Genomic DNA, 26,899 nt, shown 5'->3' on the forward strand with positions numbered 1-26,899 from the left:
CAGAAAGCCGAAAATGTTGCTTGTGTTGTGATGGAAGACTTAGCCAGCCGAGGAATCGAACACGCGACGCTCGGGTGAGACCCAAGCGCTATGCCCACTCAACCACTGACCGGTCACATATGAATATAATGGAATAAAAGAGCAGTTAATTTAATTTAATGACACGAGACATTCTTTGAAATAATTCCTTCCCTTTACCAATAGCCAATTCTGAATATTTTTTATATAAACATGTTCAGTTTCCGATTTTCTAGTATCTATATTGAGTGAATTGAATATCTTGGGAGCTATATAAGAGAATTGTCGGTATTTAAGGTTTAATTGTATTTATTTTTTGTTTAAGTAAATAATAATTACAACATTACAGATATCCTTATTTAAATCATTGCAAAAGTAGCTCCGTGTTCAGGTAGCTCGTCGTTCTTCCCACAGGCAATATGTTGTGGTGACGTCCCCGTAAGTGAAATTCTGGCACAAATCAATCTATTTGTGAATTTCATTATTTGATAATGGATACGTGGCCGTTGATTACTTTGAAAAAATATTATTTAACAACGCAAAACATCTACGAATTTCCAGTGAATGATCATTTATCAGACCATGTGTAATATTATAATTACAATAATATTGGACAATTTGTATAGCGCCGCTTTTGTGAGATATCACCTCAGACTTTTTGGAATTAATTTCCAAATTTAGATGTTCCTTTCCCGAAAATAAGAGCACAGCTCTTGGTGAAATTTTATGAAAAAGTCAAAGTAAAACATAGCCAAATATTAATATTAGGTTTTATATCCTTGCACACGGCTCCTGAAATACGGAATGAAATTTATATCTCTTTTTTCTGCGTGCTTATTGGCTTAACTCAGTTTCTGTTGGACGTGTCTACGCTGAAAGTTTTCAATAGGAAAACGTCGAAACCTTAACGTTATAGCGGGAGGCTTCTCGGGTTCGTGTCAGTGGGTTAATGGCTCGGATGGGCGGAAGGGTGGATGGGCGGGCAATGGAAGGTTTAGCTAGTAGCAAGAAGGAAACAGCAGAGGTGGGGAGGGGGGTGGTGCCAGCCTCCGATGGGAACCGAACAAAGTATTCTGCACACGCAAACCGAATATACCCAATATAATTATTTTTTATATCATCAATAATATGCGAGAATTCTCGTATATTACAAGCACGTTAAATTTATACATAATATTTGAGTTTCTTGATTAATAACTTATTTGCTTCTACCCGGCTTCAGCTGAGATTTGAATAAATGCATTTATTTATTTTAAAAACCGTTATAAATATTGGTGACCGGATAAATCATCACATCTTTAAAAAGTAATATAAAGTCATAGAAAGTGATGAAACAAAAACTTTATTAACTGGGTTAAGTAGGTTAGGTTAGGTTAAAAAAATGTCATCGTTTCTAATGACTTTATATCACTTTTTAAAAGTGTGTTGAATTGTCACTGTGTTGATTTATCATGGAACCATACATATTACAGAGACGATTACAAATGTGGAACACATAAAGGTTACAGTAAATAAGAAATGGTTTTAATTTTACATGTAAAACAGTAGCAATCAAGCTAGTAGCAGTAGCTCTATTCAAGGGTAGCAATAGAAAAGGTAGAAGAAGTAAGTAAATATACGCAAAAAAATTGCTGTCATTACATGTACCTTCGAAGCATTCTAGATGTTATACAGGGTGTATCGGCACTAACCCGACAAACTTTAACCAGCTATTCCTTAGCACATTTGAAGTAAAAAATGTTATGGGCACTTTGCTGTCCGGTAGCATTTTTTTTTCAATTAAAAACAAAAAAAATAAAAATTTCCACACTACATCACTGTCATTGGCAATGCTTTTCGTGTCCAACAGCTGTTATAAGCAAGTATGTCGAAAAGCGTCTTCGCTCTTTCGCACACACTAAATAATAATAGTTAAAAATGAGACGAATGGTGCCGTGCCATTTCGTTGTGATTGTAAAAGTGCGCCAATATAGGTACACACGTGCATTATTCAACGGAATTCGAATAAAATATTGCCAGATGGGTTTTCAAACTTTGACAAAGGATAAAACAGTGGTGACATGTGGTGAAAATATGAATAATAATGTTTTTATTAAAAAAAACGTTACCGGACAGCAAAGTCCACATAAGATTTTTTACTCCAAATATGCTAAGGAATAGCTGGTTAAAGTTTGTCGGGTACGTGCCGATACACCCTGTATATTATTTCATACCAATAACTTCGTATTCAATTCTGTTATGGAGAGAATACAAAGACTGGGTATTGAACTAATGGAAGTCACTGATATTTTCGATTAAAATTTTGACACAATCTAAGCCAAATTAATTCAGCACTTTTTAGTGTAAATTGCCATTTTAAATTTGCCGCCAAAACGTCTTGTTCATTTTTATTCGTGTACTAACTGTTTTGTTGCTGTGGCTCAGTATGTTTGTGCAGATAGAAAAAACAACATGTTTGTCCAACAGATTACGCAGCTATTAAAAAAAACACGTTTTTACCTGCCACAGGTGACATCTATATATAGGTATATAACAACACACGCGTATTCGAATTCGAAGATTTAAGATTTTGATCAAACAAACATTTTTATTTATATATAATATATACATAGAAGATAGATTCGGCGGAGTTGACGTCACGCCGGGCAACGTTGGTGATAGCCGTTTTACCAGCTAGTGGCGGTTTCTATGTCATAATGAAGTTTTAGCCGGTTGGAACCGTTTCGGCTTGTGCGTTTTTTTAAAAAATAATTATGATTCAAAATCACACTTTATTACAATTATCAGAATCAGTAAAAAACTTTTAATCTTCCACACATTTTTAACGTCATTCATAGTTTATGAATATACCCCATAGACATATGAATATTAGTAGACCTGCCCTAAGTGATTAAAAGCGTATTATCCGCACTCCCCATACCGGTTCCATTGGAGCCGGCTCTGCTCGCGTATGGCCTCAAGTGAAATTTGAAAACGTGACGTCATCATTCTTGTGCGAACTATGGTCGAGGCATCATCGGTTCATTTTACGAAATAACACGGCAGAATGTTGACTTGTGCTATGAAAACTTGTAAAAATAGATGTGAAAAAGAGAATAAACCCAATTGTCGTATTACATTCCATATATAAGCATTATTTTACTTTATTTTAAGCATATTCACATCGTATAATATAGATCAGTTGTTACTATCACATCGAGAAATGTCTGGACGCGAAACACAATGCTGGTTGGTTGCTGGGAAGTAAATTATGAACATTTATAAAAGTGTCTTAACTAAATACTTAAACGAAATATTCGATTCTGAAAATGGATCCGAATTTTTTTGCCGAATTTGGACTTCGCAAATTTGTTCATAACGTGGCGAGTAATTTGCGCTTCCATGTAAAAATGTCTATTCATTCAAAAGCAGATTTTACTTTTAAGAAGTAAATGGTGATATTATAATGCGAGATGCCTATTTACTGTCAGATTGATTTATTGACGAATCACAGTCAGCTTCACTCCCTTCGTTCTTCAACAGTTGATTTTACCCCTCGCCATTATCTTCTCGTCTATTAATTCCTATGTCTGTGATATACCCTAATCCGATTCGTCAAATTTCGAAATATTGGAAGTATTACTGTACACCCCTGATTTTTTTACCGTTGGTTTTCCGAACTTTTGACGTAAGCTTTTTATTTTTCAAAATTGTTTATGAGCAGGAACATCATGTTCAGACCCATTTTCCTCATTTCATATTCACAAAGAACATTTTTACTTTTGCCTGCATTTTTCATCGCGTGCAACAGAAACCGAACGAAGCATAACTTTAGTATGAAATTCCCGTTATCAAATAATATAAGCGTCTATTAAATGTGCAAATAAATCCAACGTTTTAGTAGATTCGTAAAAGTTAGCTGCGGAATGTGAAATGTTGTAATTATCCATCCTAGTTTATGTGCATTTTTTAATGCATCGTAATATTTAGTTCAGAGGCAGACATGGTTTTCGAGCGCTCAAAACAATAACTGTCAGAAAGCCCTAATCGTTATGTAACGTGAAATATGCAGCCCGCAATTCTTTTGTCGAAATTATTTTTTTTGTTAAAAGATTAAATATATAATATCTATGACAGGCGCAATAAGAACTTGACAGTCAATTGACAGAAATCGCTTCATATTCTACGTAGCAAATGTGTGATTGGAGAGGTTACGTTCTCAGGGCCGTATTTAGGGCTACGCAACTCGGCAGTTGCCTACATAAATCAACTGCCTAGTGCGGCAAGTTTTCGGGGTTCGTCATTTTGCCAAAGATTCAAAGACGAGGTCGCGGGTTCAAATCCCGGCAAATTTTATTTCAATTAATCTGTGTTATCTCACGATTAAATGATTTAAAATAATAAATAGTACCTTAATGGTAGATGCTCTCAATATCTTTCTGGTAAAATAACACCATTTAGAATTGAAACGTTACTTGAAATTGGTTTAACCGTGTTACCAAACCTAAATAGCCAGGTAACTGCTTCAGTACATTGCTCTTCCTCATCTTCTTGCCCTGATCGCTACCTTCAACATAACAACATACCCCAATTTGGGATGCCTCAGTCTCAGTGCGTCTAGATAGTTGAGAGTAGTTGGAACTCTTGTGCAGTATTCTGATTGAAAAAAAAAACAAAACATTCTAATTACAATCGCCCATTAATTTATTTATTTGTTTTCTGTTATAATAAACACCTTAAAAAGACAAGAGTAGGTTGAATGAATTTTTAATGCAATAAAAAAACACTTTAATTCACTCAGTTTTATTTACAACAAAACAATCACGTGAAGTGATTGTTGTTGATTGATGATTTTAATACCTACACTAAAAAATGGCAAGAAACCCCCCCCCCCCCCTGTTGTTCTGAATTAACCTGTTTGTTCTGCGGTTTGCAATGGAAGAAGAAAGATTCTAGTAAACACAACGTATTTATTAAAAAATGATTTGATGTTTTCAAATAATATCAGAAATAGACTTTACCCTTTGAGCTTTGAGCAGATCTCTGTTTTATCATTATCTAAAACATATACACTGATCTATCCAGAGATGTGCTTTATTTCAAATAAATCCATTTCAAATGGAAATGTAAAATGCAAAATGGGTAGATACTTTCCATTTTGCATTTTAAATGCTTTTCTAAAAACCATTTTGCATTTTGCATTTTAAATGCTTTTCTCAATGCATTTTCCATTTTAAATGCTTTTTTGCAACATTCTTCCTACTATCTCCACTCATCTTTTTTTATAAGCCCTGTAATGGACCTGTTTGGGGTAAAGGAACGTAAAGAATTTTTTTTTTCATAAATTAAAATACGTTCAGAGAATAGGGAGGAACGAACAGACTATGGACATCTTTGGGACATACTAGAAGTTTTATTATAGAAACCTACGTCGGTAATAGGTGTTAACCACGTAATAATTGAAAAGAGGCGTGATGGAGCTCAACGAATCAGATCATTCCCAAAATCAATTAAATAATTTTTCGCCAATCACGGAGACTAAGGGCGGTCTAAAGACACGAAACACTCTAGGTTGATTTACTGTTGAGCTAACCTTGGGATCCGGTCTCACGATGCGTGTAAGGGCACTTGGAGAACGACGATAAATTTGCATTCTAAGGTAGAAACGAAGCGATACCCAACCATCGATAACGAAACAGGGGGGTGACGGTTTGGTGAAAGAAGATGGTTTTTTAGAATGTTTTGGTCCAGAAGACATATTACGAGTTGATCCTCGTAGAGAGAATTGTTTACGATCGCTGAAGTTCTGAGTGTTATTTCAAGTGTTGACAATGGACACGAATTTTAACTTAAGATAGGACGTTTGGCCGAAATTGCCTAATTATATTAACACGGGGGAGATGCAAGTTGGGTAATTAAGAAAAGACATAAAAGTTAATGGGTCACGAAGTCTTTGATTAACGATCAAAATTTTACGACCTTTTTTGCGCGTAAACAAAGTTACGAGGATAATATATTGAAATTCCTAGATAAAGCGAGAAAGGAGTATATGGGTTGGGCTAAAACTAGACGCAAAAAACTGTAAAAACAGGGATGTACTGGGCGTAGATCGCCGAAAAGAAAGGACCGGAAATCGAAAAGAAACCCGAAAAGTAGTTTAGCTCATGATGGAAGGGGTTTCGACGACTCGGGTAGTGGACAGCGATGGATTACGAAAAATTACCAGAAGATATGCGGCGGATATCACGAAAAGAGTCAAAACAGGTAGGCGAAATTATAAAAACGTGTCGAATCAAATTTTGGAACGAATGCCTACGTATGTCATCACCGAGAGGAAGGTATATGTGTCCTGGGATCACCCACGGATCGTGTAGACACCAATCAAATGCTAGAAGGCAGCACACAAGGAAGGATACTGTATGCGCAAGCGCTGGACATAATGGGTGAAAACTTCCGGTAGTTGGGATAATTTATCGATTGTACTATCGATATCAATAGCGAATTTCTCGGAAAGATTTCAAAAACAACGATATAGAAATGAGCTACACCTAGTCTATAGGCCGGAAATCAACCAATATTACAGACACAACACGTGTACGAGGAAAAATAATCAAATGATTTTGCGCAATAATCTACATCGCCGAAAATCATGTACGAGAGGGCGCCCGAAAGTCAGGTCACCGAGTACGCGCCTGTACCCGTCTCGGCAGAGGGTAGGTGTCTACCTCAACTCGGCAGGCGTTAACCAAAAACCCTGAAACGGGGTGATGCAATTCTAAACTTAACGGGAAGTGAAACCTCGGATTCATAAAGGCGAAAGTCGCACAAATTTTAAGTCGATTTATTCGAAAAAACATTATTAAATAGCGTTGTTTGGAGGGAATCAGGCTTTTTCGTTTTAACTTGGTTGGAGTCGGGGCTTCGAGAACTTAACGTCGCGACAGTTTGGTGTGCTATCTTTAAACTAAACTGATAGAGTTTTAAATATAGTGAAGTTGTGGTTTTAATATTAATTGAAATAATTGAAGTGTTTTAAAATTTAATTAGATTCAACCAAAAAAAAAGGGTAGACTCATAATTAGACAATACTAAATTCACGGGTTGGAGCCTCTTGGTTTGGACTAATATAGAACGATGAAACTCAACTGCAGTAATGTTTAATAATAACGCGTGTGCCATTAGAGGAGGAAAAAGTAGAGAACCATAATAATTATCAAATGACCCTGACGAAAACGGCTAAGACAAAGTTCTAAAATTTTTGTGAAATTGAAGAGACAGCGTACATTAATCAAAAAATAATAATAAAAATCGTGTAGAAACGCGGCGAATGAATTTACTCGGAGAGTAGAATTTAATAAGAGCTAAATACATCATTCGTAAATCACATGTGGACCTTCTGGTCAAAATTAATAATAATTAATTTCCAATATATAAAACGTAGAGTAAATTGCTCATTTGAATTGGGGGTATAGACAGTGTTTTCCTTGCGAACCCGGGAAGGATTTTAACGGTCTACACGATATAAGAATTGAGTGAAAAAAATCGAAGTGAACGTGGCAGATAATATATGAAAGGTTCTAGGGAGGGGAAGGGGGTTTTGGGTAGATCTCGGCAAATACTTACTTAGATACTCTAAAATAGTCGATAGGGAGAGATATCTAGACTAGGTACAGTGGAGGCCAACAAATACCTATGCATGTCAACTATCAACTTACGGTTAGGGAGGAAGAGATATTCTATTGAAAGAAATGATCCGCTTAAACATTCCGAAATCTAGTATTCGGTAATTTATGTGCTATCTACGGGGCGGCGTATGAAAATAGAAATTTTAGCTAGAAAAATTAGATAAAATATGGTTATAGTTCCTACTGGCGAGTAGACGGGTGACATAGATAATCGATTCCGAATTTAATACGAACCCTTAACGGCTTAGGGGCTTCTACATCCTTACCTACAGCCCCTGGACGTGGATTAATGTACATGTCGTCGATATCCCGACTGGACTGGTAATATAACGATTTTGGGTGAGTGATCTTGCATGAATATATATTTCCAGAACGTTAAAATTGCGACGAAGATGGGGCTGCAACTGATAAAATAGTATCACATTTAGAACTGTTTGCTTGCTTCTAACAGCTGTGTTTAGCACGAGGCCAATGACCTACTTATTTGTAAGCAGTTAGTGGCGACACACGACCCAAAAGGAAAAAAGGGGACCCCATAAATCACTCGACGTCCGTGCCTGACGACAAAAGTCGTACATTCTACCGAGTTGGCAGCCGCGCAGAGGCACCTCGAATCAACATGGAAGCGACTAGCTGCAACCAACTCATGCCCAAAACAAATAAAAAAATAAAATTAATAATATTTGTATAACCTTATATGTTCACTAACAAATTCCTAAATACCTTTGGCCTCGGCTTAGAACTCACCGTTGGAGTATGTTGTCCGTAAGCTGTCTTGGGAAAGCACACAACTTCCTCGGCTCAGAAGATTTTCTACTTTCCTCATCACGCGATTTCGGGGCGTCAACGTTGTATGGAGAATCACGAAGAGTTCGGGAGGTCATCCCTTTTCGCGGAGCCGGGTCGGATGAGAGGACACGAGAAGGCAGTATGAAAATTAATGTCAAGTTGGAATGTTTGGGCCTTGGTTCGCTGCGAAGGCGTTTAATTGAACGGGCTCCAAGTCTTTCAAAATCGCGTGGAGGGGACGTCGGCGTGATGAACGAGGGTTCAAAATCGGAGGACGAACACATACTAAAGCGGGGTTTACCCGGAGGTTGATGCAACTCGACTGGAAAACCCTCGAGATCCTTTGCAGCAACCTTCGTGAGGTGGATAGTAGGCCTGGCGGCTAGTGGACGTTGAAAGCCTCACCAGAACAAACCTATTTGAAACATGCACGCGTTTAGCATCATGATAAGGGACGCAATGAAAATTCCCCTTTTACAGTCAGTAAAGTAGTCCGTTGGAGGAAGCGGGGCGGGGTGATTTGGGATATTCCAACAGGTGCATTATCTCTCCCTCTGACGTGAGCGGTCCGGAGGTGTCAAGGCGACTATAAGAAGAAGTTAGACCAGACCTCGGGGAAAGCCAGACACGTATTGGTTCTTGGGGTTTTGCATTTGGAAGAATAGCGACCATTTCATTTGGGGCAGTGAGGTGCCGACCCAGTTTGCAAAAAAAAACCTTTTTTTCTCGTCATTTAATCCGTTCCCATCTCCTTTTCTCTCGTTTCCACTTCCATCCGCAACACCCAAAGTTTACTAACCACAGCTAAATCCATTTATCTAGTTTCAGTACATCGTTACAGAGGTCGACGAGAGAGTCCCAGTACTTATGCGGAAACAACACACTATTCAACGAAGGGTTTAATAGCCCGTACACAAGAGGGGGGGGGGGTACGGTTCTATGTCACAATCTAGAATTTATAAACACGGGGACATTAGGTAAGGGCGGGGATACAAGGAAATTGTAAAGATATGATATAAGCTGTTAGGTCGATTAGTAATAGGGTCCAGTATTCGAAAGTTAGGTGAGACACGTACTCGTTCCTTGTAGAACTCGCTGAGGGTCGATGGACGTTTTCCCCACGCTTTGGCTAAAAAGAACCGGGAGTTACCACAGAAAGGAGACATTAAATACCTACCACCCCATAGCGGGGGGGCTTCGAATTAACAAATCACACAACGTGAAGTTAAGGGATTTATTGTAGATCAACCCCAAAGCGAAGGCCTTATTTTACTGTGTGTAATATCGCAGGGGCGGGGAATGTTCAGAGTTAGCTAGGCTCAGCACGATATCATTTTGCAAAAGCGAACTGAACGCTGGGGATAAAGAGGTATAAAAACCTCATTCAAGCGAGTTAGGAACAATTAGGAGGTCGAGTCAACACATTTGGTGCCTTGAGAACCAGGAGCCGAGAGTTTTACAAGTTGGGGTGGCTTCATTGACCTTATAAGCGATAGAGGTACGAGTATGGTGTCTCAAGAAAAAAAAAACATGTCAGGAGCGAATAGAAAAAAAATAGGTCGAAACGAATGTGGGTCAGTTGTAAAATAGTCTAGACAGGTGAACAAAAATTAAGCTGGACGCACTGTTAGACTCTAGTGTCATTTGTGATTTAATTACTTACGATGGAGACGGCGAGGCGCCGGACAATAGTGGAAAAAAAAAAGGTTACCTACTCTTACGTATCTACAGCCGGTGGTAGATTTATCGCTCTGAACACGGCAGGGATGTCGGTCGGCTGTTTGTTGGGACTCGTGTGGCGCCGTTTTGGGTAAAGTCGCCTCAGGCGCGCCGTACAAATGAATAAAGAGAATTAATACACAATACGGTAGTTAGTAATGAATAATATAAATTGAGTACTTTCACGAGACTAATAATAAAAGGGAAAGGTTACACAGTTAAATGGAAAAAAAAAAAACGTAAGCTGATGTTAATCAACATTTCATGAGAAAAAAAAAGAGAAAATAAATAAATAGACAAGTTAATTACGGAATCTTTATTTGAGTGGAGATTTGTATTAGTTGATATTGCGAAATGTACGCCAACCTTCGATAAGGAAAAAATATACAAATCAGTTAAATGATCATAATTTGAGAAGGGCTCGCATTTAGATGGTGAAACGTAAAGCATCTGACTAGTATTTTGTAGACCGCTTGAAAAAAAAAATAATATGAAATGAATATTATTCAAACATTTTAAATGCCTTACGAAAGTGGGTAAAAACCGTACTAATATCGGTTTGTCGTTTCGAAGAGACCTATCGATGGTCACTTGAAAATTATTGCAAGCTAAAAGGAACTAATAGACCTTTTCATGATTTACAACGGTCGGGTCATAAATCTTAGAAAGAAAAAAATATCCACCGAGCATTTGCGAGACGATTTGTAGTACATAAAAACGGTTTGTTATCTTTGGATAGCGTGATATTAAGGGGAAACCTAACCGGTGAACATTTTGAAGGAAACAGCTTCGAAAATACAAGCTTTCATACAAAAGGGATCCGTCTATCCTCTTAATATAGAGTTAAACTTCGCAATGGGTGGTGATAACAGATAACAGATATTGTATGAGCTTTTGTACGACGTAGTTTGGAAACGTTATGCGTGCAGACATCGGTAGTCTCGGAATGTGTATATTACAAAATGGTCGGTAGACAACGGTTTTTCGATACCTAGCAAGCAATATAAAGAGGGAGAAAGTGTGGGATAGTAATAATAATAATGTAAACCGAAGACTAGTGAGATTTGACTTGGTTACGAATCGGGACAGCCGGGATTGTGAAAGAGGGAAGATAATAATTATTTTGTTATGTTTTCGAAAAGGTTTAAATTAAACGTAGTGAGTACAAGCAGGGATACAATACGTTTGCGTACCACGACGAGTTCATTAAACCTACAGTGAACATTACCGGTGATTACTATTACATGTTTTTCGGTGAAATAAATGCAGTGTTCTTGTGAAGTGAATAGTTACAACCATTGGATATAATCTAACTTATTATTTGAATAAAGTGAAAACAGTGATATTATGAGAAAACTACAGCGTGAAATAGTGACTAAATTCTGTGAATAAGAATAAATAAATCCGTTTCAATTAGTTCAACAAGTAAACAAAACACGTTCGGTACAATACGAATATTAAAACAAAAGATAGGTAGTCTCGCAAAGCTACTACTTGGATGACTTAGTCATATATTTGTGCGGAAATTTCGATGAACATCTAGGACACGTAAGTGCAGTTTTAGGGAGGTTGCGTGTCCAATTCAATAAACCAGATTTAATCCAATTCAAGTTTTATCAAGGCTTATTGATAACCGGCCACACATACGGATTATTATTTATTAAAGAAAACGAAAAAAATTATAGTCACGCGAGAATTCAAAAAAAAACAGAAAAAAAAACCACATGCAAAATAGCTACGCGTTTTAAATAGATTCATGTTGCGTGCATACCATCATGGAAAGAAAAACATACAACCGAGACTTCAGTCAGGTACCCATAGAACTTTGCTTCGACCCTTTGGGGGTGCAACAAAAACTTAGCCATAAATGTGTAGTTAAGAGGAAACACGTCTACTGACGAAGCGCCTAGAATATAAAGCAAAGTTACGAGTTTTGTGACAAATGAAACCGTGTTTCGTCTTAATGAAATCACGAGTGGTAGGAGGCGGCAGATTTATGAATGGCATTGTGCCTTACGTTTTGTTTAAAGGCATTTGAGTTAAGACACGTACAGGGGCGAACTTCGTGGGAAGCAGATAAGCCAAAAATTAACGGAAGATTGGAAAGAAAAAAAAAGGAAAAGACCCATTCTAGAATTTATTTTGCATTTAGGGAAAATAGGAACATCTCCTCTTAGGGAGGTAAGGGGTACGCAACCTTTGGAGTACGAAAAAAAAAATTTGAAAAAGGAAGAAAAATGAGTCAATCTAAACCTATTGTTAGTAATGATTTCACCAAATAAACACCAAAACGTGTTTATCCGCTATAATCCTTACTAAAGGGAGGCTGTAATGGACCTGTTTGGGGTAAAGGAACGTAAAGAATTTTTTTTTTCATAAATTAAAATACGTTCAGAGAATAGGGAGGAACGAACAGACTATGGACATCTTTGGGACATACTAGAAGTTTTATTATAGAAACCTACGTCGGTAATAGGTGTTAACCACGTAATAATTGAAAAGAGGCGTGATGGAGCTCAACGAATCAGATCATTCCCAAAATCAATTAAATAATTTTTCGCCAATCACGGAGACTAAGGGCGGTCTAAAGACACGGAACACTCTAGGTTGATTTACTGTTGAGCTAACCTTGGGATCCGGTCTCACGATGCGTGTAAGGGCACTTGGAGAACGACGATAAATTTGCATTCTAAGGTAGAAACGAAGCGATACCCAACCATCGATAACGAAACAGGGGGGTGACGGTTTGGTGAAAGAAGATGGTTTTTTAGAATGTTTTGGTCCAGAAGACATATTACGAGTTGATCCTCGTAGAGAGAATTGTTTACGATCGCTGAAGTTCTGAGTGTTATTTCAAGTGTTGACAATGGACACGAATTTTAACTTAAGATAGGACGTTTGGCCGAAATTGCCTAATTATATTAACACGGGGGAGATGCAAGTTGGGTAATTAAGAAAAGACATAAAAGTTAATGGGTCACGAAGTCTTTGATTAACGATCAAAATTTTACGACCTTTTTTGCGCGTAAACAAAGTTACGAGGATAATATATTGAAATTCCTAGATAAAGCGAGAAAGGAGTATATGGGTTGGGCTAAAACTAGACGCAAAAAACTGTAAAAACAGGGATGTACTGGGCGTAGATCGCCGAAAAGAAAGGACCGGAAATCGAAAAGAAACCCGAAAAGTAGTTTAGCTCATGATGGAAGGGGTTTCGACGACTCGGGTAGTGGACAGCGATGGATTACGAAAAATTACCAGAAGATATGCGGCGGATATCACGAAAAGAGTCAAAACAGGTAGGCGAAATTATAAAAACGTGTCGAATCAAATTTTGGAACGAATGCCTACGTATGTCATCACCGAGAGGAAGGTATATGTGTCCTGGGATCACCCACGGATCGTGTAGACACCAATCAAATGCTAGAAGGCAGCACACAAGGAAGGATACTGTATGCGCAAGCGCTGGACATAATGGGTGAAAACTTCCGGTAGTTGGGATAATTTATCGATTGTACTATCGATATCAATAGCGAATTTCTCGGAAAGATTTCAAAAACAACGATATAGAAATGAGCTACACCTAGTCTATAGGCCGGAAATCAACCAATATTACAGACACAACACGTGTACGAGGAAAAATAATCAAATGATTTTGCGCAATAATCTACATCGCCGAAAATCATGTACGAGAGGGCGCCCGAAAGTCAGGTCACCGAGTACGCGCCTGTACCCGTCTCGGCAGAGGGTAGGTGTCTACCTCAACTCGGCAGGCGTTAACCAAAAACCCTGAAACGGGGTGATGCAATTCTAAACTTAACGGGAAGTGAAACCTCGGATTCATAAAGGCGAAAGTCGCACAAATTTTAAGTCGATTTATTCGAAAAAACATTATTAAATAGCGTTGTTTGGAGGGAATCAGGCTTTTTCGTTTTAACTTGGTTGGAGTCGGGGCTTCGAGAACTTAACGTCGCGACAGTTTGGTGTGCTATCTTTAAACTAAACTGATAGAGTTTTAAATATAGTGAAGTTGTGGTTTTAATATTAATTGAAATAATTGAAGTGTTTTAAAATTTAATTAGATTCAACCAAAAAAAAAGGGTAGACTCATAATTAGACAATACTAAATTCACGGGTTGGAGCCTCTTGGTTTGGACTAATATAGAACGATGAAACTCAACTGCAGTAATGTTTAATAATAACGCGTGTGCCATTAGAGGAGGAAAAAGTAGAGAACCATAATAATTATCAAATGACCCTGACGAAAACGGCTAAGACAAAGTTCTAAAATTTTTGTGAAATTGAAGAGACAGCGTACATTAATCAAAAAATAATAATAAAAATCGTGTAGAAACGCGGCGAATGAATTTACTCGGAGAGTAGAATTTAATAAGAGCTAAATACATCATTCGTAAATCACATGTGGACCTTCTGGTCAAAATTAATAATAATTAATTTCCAATATATAAAACGTAAATTATAGAGTAAATTGCTCATTTGAATTGGGGGTATAGACAGTGTTTTCCTTGCGAACCCGGGAAGGATTTTAACGGTCTACACGATATAAGAATTGAGTGAAAAAAATCGAAGTGAACGTGGCAGATAATATATGAAAGGTTCTAGGGAGGGGAAGGGGGTTTTGGGTAGATCTCGGCAAATACTTACTTAGATACTCTAAAATAGTCGATAGGGAGAGATATCTAGACTAGGTACAGTGGAGGCCAACAAATACCTATGCATGTCAACTATCAACTTACGGTTAGGGAGGAAGAGATATTCTATTGAAAGAAATGATCCGCTTAAACATTCCGAAATCTAGTATTCGGTAATTTATGTGCTATCTACGGGGCGGCGTATGAAAATAGAAATTTTAGCTAGAAAAATTAGATAAAATATGGTTATAGTTCCTACTGGCGAGTAGACGGGTGACATAGATAATCGATTCCGAATTTAATACGAACCCTTAACGGCTTAGGGGCTTCTACATCCTACCTACAGCCCCTGGACGTGGATTAATGTACATGTCGTCGATATCCCGACTGGACTGGTAATATAACGATTTTGGGTGAGTGATCTTGCATGAATATATATTTCCAGAACGTTAAAATTGCGACGAAGATGGGGCTGCAACTGATAAAATAGTATCACATTTAGAACTGTTTGCTTGCTTCTAACAGCTGTGTTTAGCACGAGGCCAATGACCTACTTATTTGTAAGCAGTTAGTGGCGACACACGACCCAAAAGGAAAAAAGGGGACCCCATAAATCACTCGACGTCCGTGCCTGACGACAAAAGTCGTACATTCTACCGAGTTGGCAGCCGCGCAGAGGCACCTCGAATCAACATGGAAGCGACTAGCTGCAACCAACTCATGCCCAAAACAAATAAAAAAATAAAATTAATAATATTTGTATAACCTTATATGTTCACTAACAAATTCCTAAATACCTTTGGCCTCGGCTTAGAACTCACCGTTGGAGTATGTTGTCCGTAAGCTGTCTTGGGAAAGCACACAACTTCCTCGGCTCAGAAGATTTTCTACTTTCCTCATCACGCGATTTCGGGGCGTCAACGTTGTATGGAGAATCACGAAGAGTTCGGGAGGTCATCCCTTTTCGCGGAGCCGGGTCGGATGAGAGGACACGAGAAGGCAGTATGAAAATTAATGTCAAGTTGGAATGTTTGGGCCTTGGTTCGCTGCGAAGGCGTTTAATTGAACGGGCTCCAAGTCTTTCAAAATCGCGTGGAGGGGACGTCGGCGTGATGAACGAGGGTTCAAAATCGGAGGACGAACACATACTAAAGCGGGGTTTACCCGGAGGTTGATGCAACTCGACTGGAAAACCCTCGAGATCCTTTGCAGCAACCTTCGTGAGGTGGATAGTAGGCCTGGCGGCTAGTGGACGTTGAAAGCCTCACCAGAACAAACCTATTTGAAACATGCACGCGTTTAGCATCATGATAAGGGACGCAATGAAAATTCCCCTTTTACAGTCAGTAAAGTAGTCCGTTGGAGGAAGCGGGGCGGGGTGATTTGGGATATTCCAACAGGTGCATTATCTCTCCCTCTGACGTGAGCGGTCCGGAGGTGTCAAGGCGACTATAAGAAGAAGTTAGACCAGACCTCGGGGAAAGCCAGACACGTATTGGTTCTTGGGGTTTTGCATTTGGAAGAATAGCGACCATTTCATTTGGGGCAGTGAGGTGCCGACCCAGTTTGCAAAAAAAAACCTTTTTTTCTCGTCATTTAATCCGTTCCCATCTCCTTTTCTCTCGTTTCCACTTCCATCCGCAACACCCAAAGTTTACTAACCACAGCTAAATCCATTTATCTAGTTTCAGTACATCGTTACAGAGGTCGACGAGAGAGTCCCAGTACTTATGCGGAAACAACACACTATTCAACGAAGGGTTTAATAGCCCGTACACAAGAGGGGGGGGGGGTACGGTTCTATGTCACAATCTAGAATTTATAAACACGGGGACATTAGGTAAGGGCGGGGATACAAGGAAATTGTAAAGATATGATATAAGCTGTTAGGTCGATTAGTAATAGGGTCCAGTATTCGAAAGTTAGGTGAGACACGTACTCGTTCCTTGTAGAACTCGCTGAGGGTCGATGGACGTTTTCCCCACGCTTTGGCTAAAAAGAACCGGGAGTTACCACAGAAAGGAGACATTAAATACCTACCACCCCATAGCGGGGGGGCTTCGAATTAACAAATCACACAACGTGAAGTTAAGGGATTTATTGTAGATCAACCCCAAAGCGAAGGCCTTATTTTACTGTGTGTAATATCGCAGGGGCGGGGAATGTTCAGAGTTAGCTAGGCTCAGCACGATATCATTTTGCAAAAGCGAACTGAACGCTGGGGATAAAGAGGTATAAAAACCTCATTCAAGCGAGTTAGGAACAATTAGGAGGTCGAGTCAACACAGCCCCAAATACCAGTCGGTCCTCAACCTCGCTATGAGAGATAATTTACATTTGGCTAGTTGCTCCCTGGTAGGAGCCCTGGCAATTGAGTGATACCATTACAAAAAATTACAAATACTGAACATGGAGCCATGACGCTTTAGTATTAAATGTTAGATAGCAGTTTATATGTTTTTACGTTCTCAACATTAGTCCCGCGCAAATTTGTTGTGGTTTCATAATCTGTAGTCGTGGTGTTTTTGGATTTACCATCATTAATATGTTTTTTCTACATTGATGTCCATTAAATGACAAAATTGTTCAAAAATTCTATAATTATTTTAATTGTTTGACCTGAGAAACCATCTTGCATTTTCAATGCATTTTGAAAATAGGTATTTTGCATTTTGCATTTGAAATGCTTTTCTAAAAACCATTTGGCATTTTGCATTTTCAAATGGAAAAGTTTTGACCCATTTTCATTTTGCATTTCAAATGGTTTTGGGGACCCGTTTGGCACATCTCTGGATCTATCTAAGTTCAAAACCTTGCAAACCAATAGCTTAAGAATTACACCAACAGAGAGTGGAAGTTAATTTATCACAGTTCAATAAACCTACAAATTGTACAGTTTCTAGAACCTACTTTATATATGTAGACACAGATTTTACCTGAACGAATTACTCGCCACGTTTTCCAGTATAAAGTCTACGGTTTTGATTTAAGTAATAATTAGCATATTGAAACACCTGCAGTACATTCCGTACTCCACTCTCTGGCTTAAAATGAAAAAAAAAGTAATGTTTAGTGAGCACGAACTACTACTTGAAATTCGTTGGTAATTTTATTACGTGCACCGCTCCTGTGCAAACCGTGGATGTCTGCATGATGGATTGATATCATAACAACACGAGAAGGATGGGCTTTAGTTACATTTGGATGCTAAAATTCCTGCATTTATAGTAAGCACACAACACCGATACTTATGAGCTTTGAACATTGAACGTAGCGCCATTTATCATGATATATATATTTTTTTATTTTTTTTTATTTTGATTTTGTTTTTGTGAACCCACTTCCCGACATCCGATCGAGCTAAAACTCAGCAGATAGACTCGTTATTGATCATCTTGGTGGCAATCATACATACAACCGCGGACATAAATTGAATGACATTACAACAGTTAATATACGAAATAAATGTTGGTCCTATACGATCGGCACCAGGCAAGGTCGGTAGCGGTAGGTCCCTGGGGAGGAAGATAAAATCCTCAGTCAAATAAAAAAACCGACCTTGCCTGATGCCTATCGTATATGATCAACATTTATCGAAATTTTGATCCTATACGATCGGCATCAGGCATCTATTAATATAAAAAAATAATACAATATTTTTAGTATTTTTTTTTATTACAAATGTATATAAATGTATTATTTTTTTAGTAATAAAAAAATAAATCTATTATTTTTTTTACATCTATTAATCAAAAAAATAATAGATTTATTTTTATTAATAGATGTATTAAAAAAATATATATATTATATATATATATTAAAAATATATATATATATATTAAAAATATATAAAAAATATATACATTAGAAGTTTTACAGAACATTATCCTATCAAACACCAAAACCATAGAAAAAAAGTTATCTCATAAAAATTTACACATTAAACCTTGGATCAGTCAGAATATTATAAACTCAATCAGAAAAAGAGATGAACTGCACAAAAAAGTCAAAAACAACCCTTATGATATCCTAACACTTCGATTCTACAAAAGATATCGTAATACATGTAAAAATGTAATACGTTATGCTAAAGAAACATTCTATAAAAACAAAATTGATGAATGTAATAATGATTCACGTAAACTCTGGCAGATCATAAATGAAATAACTAATGGTAAAGCCTCACATAATGACAATAGCATTAAGGAATTAAACATTGATGAGATTCCCACATCTTTTACAGAACACCCGGACAAACTTCTTGACTTTATAAACAACTATTTTTGCAATATAGGCTCAAACTTAGCAAATAAAATTAAACCAAATTTAATTAGTACTATCGAAAATACAGTGAGGATTGACGATGTAAATCAAGAAAACAGCCTCAATATTGTCAAGATAACAAGTGATGATATAAGAAATATTATAGCCTCCCTAAATATAAATACTTCATCGGGAAATGAACTGATATCAAGCAAATCAATTAAATATCTACAAAATGAGTTAATCCACCCACTGACGTATCTTATAAATCTGTCAATATCAAATGGTGTTTTTCCTGCTTGTCTTAAAATTGCTACGATCATTCCAATATATAAAAACGGTCCCAAAAAGTATGTATCAAACTATCGACCAATTAGTATTTTAACTACACTATCAAAAATATTAGAAAAAGTTATGAAAAAACAAATGCTTACATTTTTGGATTCTAATAAAATATTATCATCTACGCAGTATGGTTTTAGGGAAAACCTGGGTACTGGTGACGCTATAGCTAATGTAACAAATGCAATTATTAGAAAATTGGATGAAGGCAAAAAATGCCTAGCAGTTTTCATTGATCTTCAAAAAGCTTTTGATACCATTGACCACGAAATACTGTATTTAAAACTTTAAAAAAATGGAATAACCGAAACAACCCTAAACCTACTTAGAAGTTACTTAACGGGAAGAGAACAATTTGTACAAATTGGTAAAAGAAGGAGCAAAACTCTACCAATTAAGTACGGTGTCCCCCAGGGAAGCGTATTAGGACCTATACTATTTCTAATTTACATGAATGACCTTATGAATCTTCCCATCAAAGGAAACATAATGAGCTTTGCAGATGACACTGTAATTTTATTCCATGAACAAGATTGGACAAGCACATATAAGGAGGCTGAACATGGCCTAACTGTTCTTCAAAACTGGCTTAAAGCAAACTCCCTTACATTAAATGTGAATAAAACCAAATATTTAATTTTCTCCAAAAACAAAAGAGGACAACCAATGAATGAGCATATACTAAAACTACATGAATGTCAAAAAAAATTTCCTCAATGTTCCTGCTCGATTTTAACTCAAACCAAAAGCATAAAATATCTTGGTATTGAAATTGACGATAAACTACACTGGGATTCACACATTGATCGAACTTCAAAAAAGTTAACTAAACTCATCTACTTCTTCAAAAAATTACGGAACATTTTGTCAGCTAGGGATTTAAAGAGAGTTTACTATGCTTTATGCCACTCCAAATTGGAATATGGAATAATAGGATGGGGCTCAGCAGTATCAAAACATATAAAACAGCTGAAGGTAACTCAGAATTGCATCATAAAGACCATACTAAAGGTTCCTATAAGGACGTCAACAACAGAAATTTTTAAACAATTTGACGTTCCAAGCATACAGAAAATCTATGCCAAAAACATTTTGGTACAACACCTCAAAAATAATTCTCAGGAAAACACCTCACATACTCATAAAACAAGAGCCAAACAAACAGAGATACTAACTATACCAAAGTGTAACTCTACCTTTGGACAAAGAAGCTCTGAATTTTTAGCAGTAAAGGTATATAACAAACTCCCACTTAGTATCAAACAAATCAAAACAAAAAACAACTGCATTAAGAACATTAAATCTTGGCTTAAGGAATTACCGGAAAAACAACTTACTAGCATATTTAAAACATCGTCGTAGAAGTTTCTGGAAACCCTTACCCAAAACATGGAGTCATACCATAAAAGTCGCTGAATAACTTATCCAAAACCTAGTCCCCCTCAGCAAAGGATCTCCTAGTGAGGAGGACTATGAATATAATCAACATCTATTTTTTATATATATATTCTTATAAAAATGTAAAAAAAATGTATAATATAGCTACTAAATAAAAAAATAAAAAATTTAAATACATCTATTAATAAAAATAAATGTATTAGTTTTTTTTTAATTTGATTTAACGGATTGATTTTGTTATTTATTTAGTATTTTTTTATTACATATTTTACATGACCAACAGATCTCGCAGTATACAATTGTATGCAAAAAAAAATTTTTTTCCTAATGTAAGCTAATGCTTGTATTTATGAAATGAATACTCGTTATTATTTAAAAAATAATAATAATTTAAAAAAAAACAAATATAAAAAGGAAAACGTTAAAACTATGGAAGAATAAATATTTAGAAACGAGGTTTATAACTATTAAAAATTACAAAAGAACATAAAAAAATTATAGTTCTATAAATATTATTTATATGCACGTCATCTTAAAATAAACATCTCAACATAATTATTTGTAATCGGTGCATGAGATATAATTAATATTAGTTATAATAATAATTTATAAAGACAAGTTAAAAGTAGTATAACTTGCATTTCTGCGTAGTACAGTATATTTGAACATAATATCATGCATTTAAACATGGCTGGGTGTACTAAAAATATTTAATGTTCTGTCTTGAATATTTCGTAATTTATTTATTTTCTTATGTCCGTAGATCATTGAATAATTGTTTACCTGGTAAAGGCTTGTATATTACAAAAATAAAATAAAATATTTTTATATATTAAAATAACTATGTTCACAGGCGCAATGGAATGTTTTCACAAAATATGAATTCCGTTAAAAAAGTGTGGAAGATTTAAAGTTTTATTTTTCTGATTCTGAATTTTATCGTGGATTTTATAAACAGAATAAACCAGTGACCTACCGAAAATTATAAAAAAAAATTAAAGCATGATATAACAGTAAGCTGATAAACTGAATATAAAACATTACTAGTAAAACATGTAACAGTAACATAAAATAATATAGAAACTGGAACAACACTACTTATAAGACAAATCACTAAAACTACATTACCAACGCTACTCTAATTTTTAGGATTCAAGTGCTGGTATAGATTACCTACGCTTAATTCTAATTATAAGTGCAGTCAATAAATATATCAATAGTACCCCCAAACTTGTTGCCCAGATCATGCATCCTATTGGTTAGTGAGTATGCAAAGATATTAGAAGAACGAGATGTGCTATGAGCAGTTCGTACTGAGTGGAATTGTTTTGCCGAGTGTCGCCGGTTATGTTCACCAATACTACTGCACACCTTCGCTTGCGCTAAGGTATCCGCTCTAATACATAGAACAGATTTCTGTGCGTACACGTCCCGATACCGTTCAAAGTACCCTAATTAGGTAGTACTCCGGCTACGGTCCGGCGGCCAACATAGCATATCTCGTTCTTCTAATATCTTTGTGAGTATGTCTGATAGTTGGTTGTGTATCTATTGCAGAAGAATGTTGTGGCAATGATGGCAGGACTGCCCATTAAGTTGTTAATGTTTCTGTATAACACAACCAGGTCTGACATAATTCTCCTGTCGGACAGTGTCATTAGATGCAATTGATTCGTCAAACCGACATAATTAATGTATTCAATCGGAATTCTGAGCTTAAATTGTAGGTGCCTACATTTTATTTGTACTGAACTCTTTTATTGTTATAGTGAACTTATATTTGCCAATATTCTTATTGGCGTTTAGGTGAGAAATAGAATAAAGCATTGTGAAAAAGCAAAACAGAAATACAATTAAAAATGCGTTAAGTAGTTATCTGGGTGAAGGCTAGTAATTGTAGATCCAGTAGTATTTTATCGAGTGGGAACCTGCCGCGAATGACTAATTGACACTGAGTACATTTTGTTCAATTACGATCTATAAGTGTTTCATTTTATCAATCAATGTATTTATCGCACAGATGTAACCACTAGTAAAAGCTACGTAGATTTCCATTATGAGTGCTTTCTTACAAGAAGCCAGATAAAATGTATTCCATGTGTAATTTTTCCAATATAATTTTAAGAAGTGTAGTTTACACCTGTGTTATTCATCGATAAAAAATGACTGTACCATAGCGGTAAAATATATTTTTACATTGGCATTGTCCCGAAAACTTCCTAGTTTAATGTCTGCTCTACGCTTTCGGCAAGACTTCCTTCACTTCTGAGAAGCTTCTTTCTTCGTATGATGGAGGTTAAAGGAGGATATACTAGTCTTCAATTAATTCTAGGACATCAGGTATCTCTCTGTGGACCTCACTAACTCCTCAAGGTATGAATTTGTGAGAAGGAATAGAAGGCTTTACAGCGACCACGCACTCCCTAGCCTCGTGAAAATTCTTGTCGATCTTACAGTATTGATAATTGTTTTTCTTTATGTTTAGCAGGCGCGCCGGTCCCAAGACCTTTGGAGCGGGGGCGGGAGGCGCGGATAGGGCGGGACTCCCCCCGGGCATGACTGTGGATGAGCTACGCTGGTACAGCCGCAGGAAACCCCAGGGTAATTATACACTGCTTATTAATTATGATATCTAAAGTTTAAGGATCCTGGAACTTTTCACATTGATTTCCTTCCACATGATTCAAACCGTTCATTCAATTTTTTCGACCTGTAGATATAGAGAGCGCCAGAGACAACCTGTGCCTCGAGTCCGGGTCTCTGAAAGACGTGACCTCAGAGTACGGATACAGCTTCCGGCCGCCCGCGCTGGTGGCCAGATCCCTGGTCGACTTGGCTTCTCACCAACAGGACGATAAAGTTGGTATTAACAATAACTAGCAACTCTTTTGTTTCTTACCTTTTAAATGGATTTTCACTCCACCGGGGTTTTCAAGCGTTGGAGGAAAAGCGAAATAGTAATGTTTCAAATTTATCGCTGTCAATCTGACTCTTGTGGGATTAAGCCGTTAAGTTTTTTGAAAAACTGATTGTTTTTTATTACAGTGGGACAGCCGTCAAATATAAGTACCTATGTGCACTATTCGTATTTCCTTCGATCCATGAACTTTGAATCAACAATAATTCACTCGAGTACTATGGCATACATATGAACTGTCTCATTCCAGGAGAACATAAACATGAGAAGGAGTTTCAGTCACTCAGAAGACCTAGTTGGTAAGTCCATCGTCCGAGCCCCTTACAGAGTGCGGCTCCAACCTCAAGGAGATCTCCGGCCTGAAGGTATGACCATCCGTAGCCATTTAATTAATTTAGTCGATGTATATAGGCATGAAACTGTAAAGAAAACAATAAACTTTATTTCAGGTGACATGCTCTTTCAGACAGAAAAACGAGATCAGTTTATCGAATACGTTCTTTCAAAACGGCCCGACCTGCTTAGAAGAGAAACTCAGTTGAAGCTAGAAGGCGACCTTAACACCGTTACAGAAAACAGAGATAAGTTTATATTTTTCGACAAATGCCAACGCCCCCCTTTAGCGAGGAGACTAACCAACCTCCACCTCGAGGGGGAGTTTAACCACTTAGGAGAGTACAAATCAGTCTTTGTAGAGTTCCCGAGGCAACGCCCCGTTACGAAGAAACCAGAGCTTTGTTGGCTTCGCGATAATGCCGACGATAAGATGGACACCTTTTCAGAAACCCTTACTAAATTTATAGAGCATGCTATCCCCGGAAGCAAACAGGAAATTGTAAGACATCCATCAAACCTAAAGTTTGAAGGGGAATATGACTTCATGGGGGAGTATACAAAATCATACAAGCAGTTTCCCATCGAGAGACGACCGTCTCTGTGTCGTACTTCCAACCTCAAACTAGAAGGAGAAATGTTTTCCACTCCAGAATATAAAGATAAATATGTCAGTTTGCCTTTGGTTAAACAATTTCCGAATAAACCCGCTGACAGTATCATTTTAGACGACTTTTTAAATGTAGAAATAAAGAGCAACTCGGCGTACGTACCATCGCATGCAGATACAAATATACTTCCTAATCCTGAGGGCAGTCTTCCTGTGTCCACAGATAACACGGCCAAGCTTGAGAGGCCTGTCACGGGCCGGAGGGCTGCGTCGCCTCAGTATTTCACCAGCGATTTAAGGCCTTACTTAGACGAGCATAAGCCTTCGGAAAACTTTAGGTCAAGGTCTGGAAGAAAATCTCCCAAGCCTCCCGAAGACAGATTGGCCGGCCGGCCGCCTAGAGGGCGTCCCTCAAGGGCCAACTCACAGTCCTTGGCAAGTGTTAGACATGAACAGGTCAGTAAAATATTCTATGCTTTATTTTAATAATACTTATTTTATCAATGCAAAGAGAATCAACCAGCATGCCTTATTTACAAATATTACAACATATTATTTTACAAGAATGCAAACAATTGAGAGAACTACTTATGTACATTTGATTATCGATACACTATAGTTTTTTTAAATGCATTAAATTCATTTTAAATTGAATGTAAAATTTGGCTTAGATTTCATTCACAACACTGTTAACATAAATTGATAAATTCTATAGCAAATGAGTGGTCGACTTGTAAAACCCGCTCTGGATTTTTCGGAAATCTGTAGATGTCACGAAAAACTGTTAACACTTTGAATGTAAAAAAATATATTTTGTGCTAAATACCAACATAATTATTATTCCTTTGATATTTAGCGAAAATATTAATAATTTATTTACTTTAATTTCAAGACTACTACTAAATCTAAACGGAACATGAAACAGAACAAGACATAGAAAATATAAAGGTAACGATCTCACCTTGGAATCAAACCCAGTATCTCTGTCTTACCGGGGCAACGCCTCTAACCACTCGGCCATATTTACTCGAGTGGTTAGAGGTTAGATAGTTTCGTTTTGATTTATTAGTATTCTTCTTCAATGATGTATTACATTGATGGTTATAACCTTCAAAAGTAAACTACCAACTGAAACTGTAAACAACCAACTGAGGTGAAAAAATTTAATAAGCAGTAATTGTTGATTGAGGTACTGGTACATATTGAATTATTTGGCTTGGAAATAAGCCGTTATAGCTCAGTGGTTCAGAGCACCTGACCATCAGAAGGTACAGGTTCAATTCCCGTTGGCGGCATTTATTTTTACTCGGTAGATTTGTATTGGTATTTCAGGCGACTAATTATTGCTATTTGTTATCCTTTATGCCATGCATAAAACCTTGTCTTATAAACATTAGTTAATCATTAAAATAACACAATGTTACTGTTAAAAAACTACATTACATCGACTCCGTATCTCATTTTGGGGCAGAGATATTGCGTTAGTTATTCGTCGGGCGTCCCCAATTTCTTCTACCATTCAAAACTTTCTCTAAACACTCCTGACACTAATAAGAACAAACTTTAAAATTTTCAGACTACAGGTAGACTACTTTTAGAGTTTTGACTTTGTTTTAACATAGCGGGCTGTTTTTTTATGTATCAAGACTTACTCTTTCTATCTCTTTTTGTAAATGTATCAGAACCAGCTGAAATGTCCAGAGCTGGTTTTACAAGTCGACGACTCAAATATAATATTTAAAATTTCCTAATTCTAGACAACAAGTCATTGTTTCAATAAACAATATTATTTGTAAAAAAAACTGAATCACGTATCACCACTGCAAGATATTGTTATGTTGTATTGTTATGTCTAGCTGTGAATACTGTTTCAATATTGTCATCGCACGAAGATGTTTAATATATTTTATTTCTCAGGAGTTAAGTCCAAAAAAGGAATATAAAGCACCTCCAGATTTAAAGACGCGCGAGCACATTGACCTTCCGAAAGTCCCGCCTCGTCTCAAAAGTCCAGAAATCGGCGTCGACGAGAAGTTGTTCGAGAGCCAGCCGGAGTACAGAAAAGCTTACACTGACTACCTCATTAGAGAAAGACTTCCTCAGCATAGGTCTCCCGATAACGTGGAACTAAAGCCTCCAGTTAATTTAAAGTGGATAAAGGTTTCTAATTATTTTTCTATGGAATAATATTATT

General features: G+C 37.0%; 1 protein-coding gene across 1 annotated transcript in view; it reads left to right on the plus strand.

Moving 5' to 3' along the window:
- LOC149422654 (uncharacterized) overlaps positions 1-26,899 on the plus strand; it is a 73,400-nt gene that overhangs the window by 42,485 nt on the left and 4,016 nt on the right. The window contains exons 2-6 of the mRNA XM_089633983.1: positions 23,331-23,446; positions 23,562-23,704; positions 24,013-24,127; positions 24,212-25,161; positions 26,623-26,865. Of these exons, the coding sequence (XP_089490109.1) occupies positions 23,331-23,446; positions 23,562-23,704; positions 24,013-24,127; positions 24,212-25,161; positions 26,623-26,865 (1,567 nt within the window). The remainder of the gene's footprint in view (positions 1-23,330; positions 23,447-23,561; positions 23,705-24,012; positions 24,128-24,211; positions 25,162-26,622; positions 26,866-26,899) is intronic.

The sequence above is a fragment of the Hesperophylax consimilis genome, chromosome 7, assembly GCF_061612785.1.
Source record: "Hesperophylax consimilis isolate HC1 chromosome 7, BYU_Hcon_1.0, whole genome shotgun sequence".
NCBI lineage: Eukaryota > Metazoa > Arthropoda > Insecta > Trichoptera > Limnephilidae > Hesperophylax > Hesperophylax consimilis.